The 6,306-nt window shown below is 45.6% G+C and overlaps 1 protein-coding gene across 1 annotated transcript in view; it reads right to left on the bottom strand.

Moving 5' to 3' along the window:
• FBXO18 (F-box protein, helicase, 18) overlaps positions 1-6,306 on the bottom strand; it is a 45,913-nt gene that overhangs the window by 35,524 nt on the left and 4,083 nt on the right. The window contains exon 2 of the mRNA XM_012664904.1: positions 1,399-1,577. Coding sequence (XP_012520358.1) covers position 1,399 — 1 coding nt within the window. The 5' untranslated portion in view covers positions 1,400-1,577. The remainder of the gene's footprint in view (positions 1-1,398; positions 1,578-6,306) is intronic.

The following is a 6,306-nucleotide window of genomic DNA, read 5'->3' as shown; positions in this document are numbered from 1 at the left end:
TGAAGACTTTTCAAAAAACAATTTTATGCACGAAAATAGTTCTGCAAGCCCCTCTAAGAGGATGCTGGAGACTTCCGACTACCTGAACCCAGAAGGTGCAGTGTGACACCTGTCACGCCCCGGCAGCAGCATTTCGGGAAGTGCTCCCTCTAAGGCACGCGGCACAGCACCGTGTGCACCTGCCAGAACTGGGCGTGGCCCTCGGCTGGCCACTTGGACGCTCTATCGCTTCAGGTCACCTCACTTCTGTAAGTCTTAGAGCTGTCATCAGGATTAAATGAGAAAATACACCCAAAAACGTTTGTCAAACTATAAAACCCTATGCAAACACACTGATCTGCTTCCTCTATTTAACAAGGCTCATCTGACTTTTCATAACTTGCATAAAACATTGAAATACCTTTCAGATTATAAAGATGCCATCAAATGACAAGACAGGAAGTACAAAAGCAGCCCAGTTATAGCCAATTCTGTGTTATCGGAAATATCTTTAAAAAATAACAAGTAACATGTCTCAACTACTTACTATGAACAGAAAACCAAATAGCCCCTCTGCTGTAATGATTTTGCAATGTTGTACAGCAGTTTCTCTACACTAAATACCAACGGTCTTATTCACACAAAGGCAAAATATGAATGTAAAGTCTTTCTACATTAAAAAAATTTTGAAATTTTTTTATATTGGGAAAAAACATATGCTTAAAGTCTGTTTGTTCTCTTCTAAAAAATAAGACATGTCGTCAGGCGTGGTGGCTCACACCTGTAATCCCAGCACTTTGGGAGGCCAAGGCAGGAAACAACATCAGCCTGGGCAACATAGCAAGATCCTGTCTCTAGGAAAAATTTAGAACAAAATTAGCCAAGTGCGGTGGCACGCACCTGTAGTCCCCGCCACTCAGGAGGCAAGAGGATTGCTTGAGCCCAGGAGTTTTAGGCTGCAGTGAACTCAGTGAGCTACGATCATACCACTGCACCCCAGCCTGGAGGCCAGAGCAAGACCTTGTCTCCAAAATTAAAACTTTAAAAATTAAAAATAAGACATGAAATTTTAGTTTTCTGTTCAAAACCCTTCATATTACAAATATAATTCAATTACTATTTTGCCTGAATGGGGACCTCTGGTCATACTGGCAAAAAAGAGAAGGTACAGCTACAATGGGACATCCAGAATACAGATAAATCCAAGGTTAGGTGCTCCACACACAGTTGGCTTAACTACAGGAGCAGCTACAGGACTCCAGCCAACAAACCCAAAGACCCTATAAATCCAACATAACAGACTGGTATCTGCTTTGCTCTCTCTTCACATATTCCCAATTGCTTCAGAGCTGGCAAGTACGATGCCTATAATTAGAACTGGAGATGTCAGAGAAAAGTTACCAATAGAGAATGTCTCACTTAAATAGGAGGTGAACGTCTACTGCCAAACTGGCCGGGAAGAGGGAAGGCTTTCATGAATAAAATCACCAAGGAGCAAGATAAACATCAAACCACTCAAATTTATATTATGTGATCCAGGACCTTGAGGCCAGCTGCAGGCTGCTCAGCTGAAGGGTACGTCAGGTCACAGAAGGATTCTGAAAGTGAACGGAAACACACAACCAATTAGAACGTCAGGCTCAGTCGAGGGTTCTGATGCCCATCCAAGTCTGACATACTCCTAAATTTGGACACGGTTATACAGAAGGAGCTGCCAGATTTGTGTAGAAGAGTTACTCATACATGTAGGATGAACCCCGGAACTTTTTCTGTAAGTATGAGAATGATTTTATCCCAACCTTCCCCAGCCAACTAACTGCAGGCAGTAGTGCCCTAATAATAAATACTCAGGTATTCAAAATGACAGTCAACTAGATAGAGATGTCTTAATCACACAACTAAGAGTTAAAGACGGTAAGTGCGCTCCAAAATAAGCAACTAGTCCACTTTATTCAATCCTGTACCCTCTGCACATAGCACACGGCATGGACTGGATGTTTGTGTCCCCAAAAATTCATATATTGAAATCCTCTCCACCTAAGGTGATGGTATTAGGAGGCAGGGACCTTGGCGGGTGATTAGGCCATGAGCGTGGAGCCCCCTGAATGCGATTAGTGCCCTTATAAAAGAGGCCCCAGAGAGCTCCTTCACCCCTCCTGCCACATAAGGACACAGAGAAAAGGCACCATTTATGAACCAGGAGGTAGGCTCTCACCAGACACGGAATCTGCCGGCACCTTGCTATTGGACTTCCCGCCTCCAGAACTGAGACGAGATTTCTGTTATTTTTCGTTATGGCATTGTGCTATAGCAGCCCAAATAAACCAATGCTGTACATGTTCCACGAATACGGAATAAGGGAACGAGGCTGACAAGGACAGCAGGTGGAAGTGTCAGGTTGGGAAGCAGAGAAGCCTAGGCCCTGGATCGCCAGGAACATGCTGCAGATCTGCTCTCACGCGGAACTGGCGAAGGGCAGACCCAAAGGGAGACCTCCCCAAAGATGCCACACCAGACAAGAGAACATCAAAATTGTTCAGCCCTGGGCAGGTGCAGTGGTTCACACCCATAATCCCATCATTTGGGGAGGATGAGGCAGGAGGATTGCTTGCGCCCAGGAATTCAAACCCAGCCTGAGCAACATCGTGGGAACTCATCTCTACAAAAAATTTAAAAATTAGCCAGGCATGGTGGCACATGTCTGTAGTCCCAGCTACTCGGGAGGCTGAGGCAGAAGGATCGCTTGAGCCCAGGAGTTCAAAGCTACAGTGAACTATGCTTGGGTCACTGCACTCCAGCTAGGGCAACAGAGCAAAACTCTGTCTCAACAAAAAGCTCAACCCCACAAGGCACTGTTTTGAAAAAGTAGGTAATATGGACAGATTTTTATTTATGTATTTGTATCATAATATACATCTGAATCTAAAATGCTTTTTGAGAAGATTAAACGTTTGCCGAAATCTAACGGCACAGGAGTAAAAGGAAGAGCTAATGGGAGTGTTGGAACATAATATTCTGCTTCCAGAGAGTTCTGGTATATTCCAGTGTGTTCTGGCAAGAAGCCACGGAAGGAGCTAAGGTTAACCCTTGGGAGAGGGGTACCTAAACGGGAAGTTCTGGCTTTTGTGTACTAAGTTATCTATATCTGTGGTCCCCAAACCCCGTACCAGTCCATGGCCTGTTAGGAAACGGGCTGCCCATCACTGTCTGAGCTCTGTACCACCCCCCCCATGACACATCCAGTCTGTGGAAAAATTGTCTTCCATGAAACCAGTCCCTGGCGCCAAAAAGGTTGGGGACTGCTGATCTATTTTATACACTTGGAATGGTGTTACCTGAGCCATGACTTGGCTGGGAGGTAGAGCTGGCACTTTTATTGGATTTACGTATCAAAAATAACTTTTCTAACTTGAGCTAGAGGTCAGGAAAACTAAACTGTATTTCAGGTCTCTAAGAAATAAGTAAGGGCTGTGACGCATTGATTGCACTGGGAGCCAGGAGCCCTGTGTCCACCTCCTCCAGTTACACAAGTCACTTAATGTCCCCCTAAAGCCCACAGAGGCCGTGTGGTGCATCAGAAGGCCTCCTACACTTGGCAGGTGTACCCATCACCAAAGCCCTGATTGAGTCCCTGACCTATAAAAATGAGGATTATGATAACCCACCATACTGAATTCACAGAATGACGCAATATATATTAAGTACTCATGACATCCGGGTTGAAGGTGACAACACCTACGTCATACCTAGCAACGGAAATGTGAGAAGAATTATGTGACTACCACATTGATCTCAGTGTCTCCTAAAAGGCACATCAGTTTTATTTCAATAGCATTAATGTTCTTGCTAAATGGTTTAAAAAAAAAAACATACACTACAATGAAATTCTAATCACCCTTCTATTCTTATTAATATGCCTTTTTAAAAAGCAGTTCAAATGTAACTTTATCAAAATAAAGATGCTCAAATACAACCTTTTGCATAAAATCTTCCTTCCCTGAGTCACCCAAACCCAACAGAATTCCTCCCTTCGCACACAGCAAGTACATTTCACACCCCTCTGAAAGGGCACTTATTGTTAGAAGCTGTGTGTGACTCCGGGGAGCGAAGTTAAAGGGTGAGACGTGAGGAACACACACAAAGGGAAGCCGTGTCTAAACCGGGGGTTCTCGTGTACGGAGAGAGGTCAGAATCGCTTGTGGGGCTTGCCAAACTGTATGAGGCCCCCAGAGATGCTCCAGCCGATCCCCTCCCAACCAAATTGGGTATTTGTACCTCTCTTTGACTCCCTTCCATAGTGACTAATATAAATGTGTCACAGCCCTCAGGTGTCAGGCCAGTAGAACACTGAGAATGTACAAAAACCATTCTGTCAAACGGAAGTTGCCCAGGCTCAAGTGAGCCCATTCACACACTGCCTTTTCTGTGACGGCTTTCTTGTGGTGTGACTTCTCTCTGTCCCCCACTCCTGGGGTCACCCTTTCCAGGACCCACGCATCTCTGCTAAGCCGCAGCTCTCAGCCCACACTCAGCAGACTGGCACCCCAGCTTCCTGGTCCTTGCAGACTTCAAGGTGGTCATTACCTGGAGTGTGTCCCTTCACCAATCCCCGAATCTCCTCACCTTGACAACGGTCTGTTGCATCCCAGCCCACTCCACTCCTCTGATGGGATGAGACAAGTCCCTGGAACTAAAGCTCCCTCACTAAAGCTCCACTGCTGGGCATCAAAAGGCAAGGAGCACGTCTCTCCAGCTCCTCCTGCAAAGTGCTCGGCACATCGTTTCACAAGTAACACATGTTCAAATGCTTGAAGGAGAAGTACATGGCTATGATTCCCCCATTACGCTTTCATTTGCCTGGCTTCATTTTTTTAATCATCTTTATTGAAAAACAACGAAACAAGTCAGAGAAAGTAAAACTGAGTGCTTCAGATTTTGTTGCAAAGACTGTTGTTCCTCTTCTCCCTGAGCACACGGCCAGTCTACACGTCCCAGTTCTGTGTGCATTTGGACATCGCCTTACGACTGGGCATTAGCCAGCAGAGTGCAAATAAGAGCAGCGCGTGCCTCCTCCAGGTTTTTCCTCCACTCTTCCTCTCTTCCAGTTAACTGGGAAGCAGATTCCCAGGACATCCTTGAAGCCACGTGTTCAAAATGGAAGAGCCTCTAGCAGCCTGAGTCCTCCAGTTAGTGCTTTAAAGACCCCCCCCCCCCGCAACCCTGCACGCACACACACGTATACACATACACAAGCTCCAACCACCACCACCACCTGGCACCTCTTCAGACTGTCACGGGATTGAGAAATAAACTTCTACTGAGCTCACTACATGTTTGGATCTATTTGTTACTGCAGCAAAACTTACCAAACTTGAAATTGCTCCCAAATAATTCCCTTTCTTCCCCTTCCTTTACTAACCAGAATTCACATCAAAAAGTCCTCAAGAACTCATAGGTTACAGACCTAAATGGACAAGATGAAGACACTAAGTATCTAGAATTCCTGGGAAGGAAAGATTATTAAATAACTGCTTTAAAAATAAAAGTCAAGTTGACTCTCCAGTACAAAGTACCTGACTAGAGAAACTGCTCCCAACACCACACCTACTTTAACCAAGGCCCACAGAGGGCAGCTTTGCTAACCCGGGTAGTTTACTGAGTCACCTGACCTCCTCCTGGTTGTTTCCCCACAGGCCTCCGCTGGCTCCGGGGGCGGGCTCCATAAGAACAGCAAGTGGACCCTCAGCCTCTGGCGTCTCCTGTGAAGGTGACAGTGCACAGCAACGGAGCCAGACATTACAGGGACTCGCTGTTTGACAGGGCCAGTCACAGCCAGGGAAGCCCAAGAGCCCAACCTCAACAGTTAACTGTGTTACCTCCGAACTCCGGCACTGTAAAAAGAACACGCTAGGAAGCACTTCACAGTAATAAAGCCACCCTGTCATCAAGATACTTGTAACGATTCTTTGTAGGAGTATGTATTTAATGTGTGTCTTGTACAAATTGTTTTTAATACACTTTTTTGTTGTTATTTTATACTATCCCATTAATAACACTTATTTGTATAAGTGCGTGTTTAACACATCTTCCACCCTAGACTAAGAGCTCTACGGTCGAGCGGGGAGCAAGGAGTCACCCCCAGCATATATTGCTGTGTGAGGAACTGCTGATTAAATGAACAAATGTGCAACTGCGGCACTTCCTGCTAAGTTCAGGCTGTCTTCCTTGGCTTTGAAGCTCTAAACTATCTTATAGCTCCTAAGTGCTCTACGGCATTTGCAGTTCTTTGCCCTCTCCCCCTCTCTCTCTCCCCCACCCCTCTCTCTC

This window comes from Propithecus coquereli, unplaced genomic scaffold (assembly GCF_000956105.1).
Source record: "Propithecus coquereli isolate 6110/MARCELLA unplaced genomic scaffold, Pcoq_1.0 Scaffold94, whole genome shotgun sequence".
Taxonomy (NCBI): Eukaryota; Metazoa; Chordata; class Mammalia; order Primates; family Indriidae; genus Propithecus; species Propithecus coquereli.
This window is presented reverse-complemented; position numbering and strand designations above follow the sequence as displayed.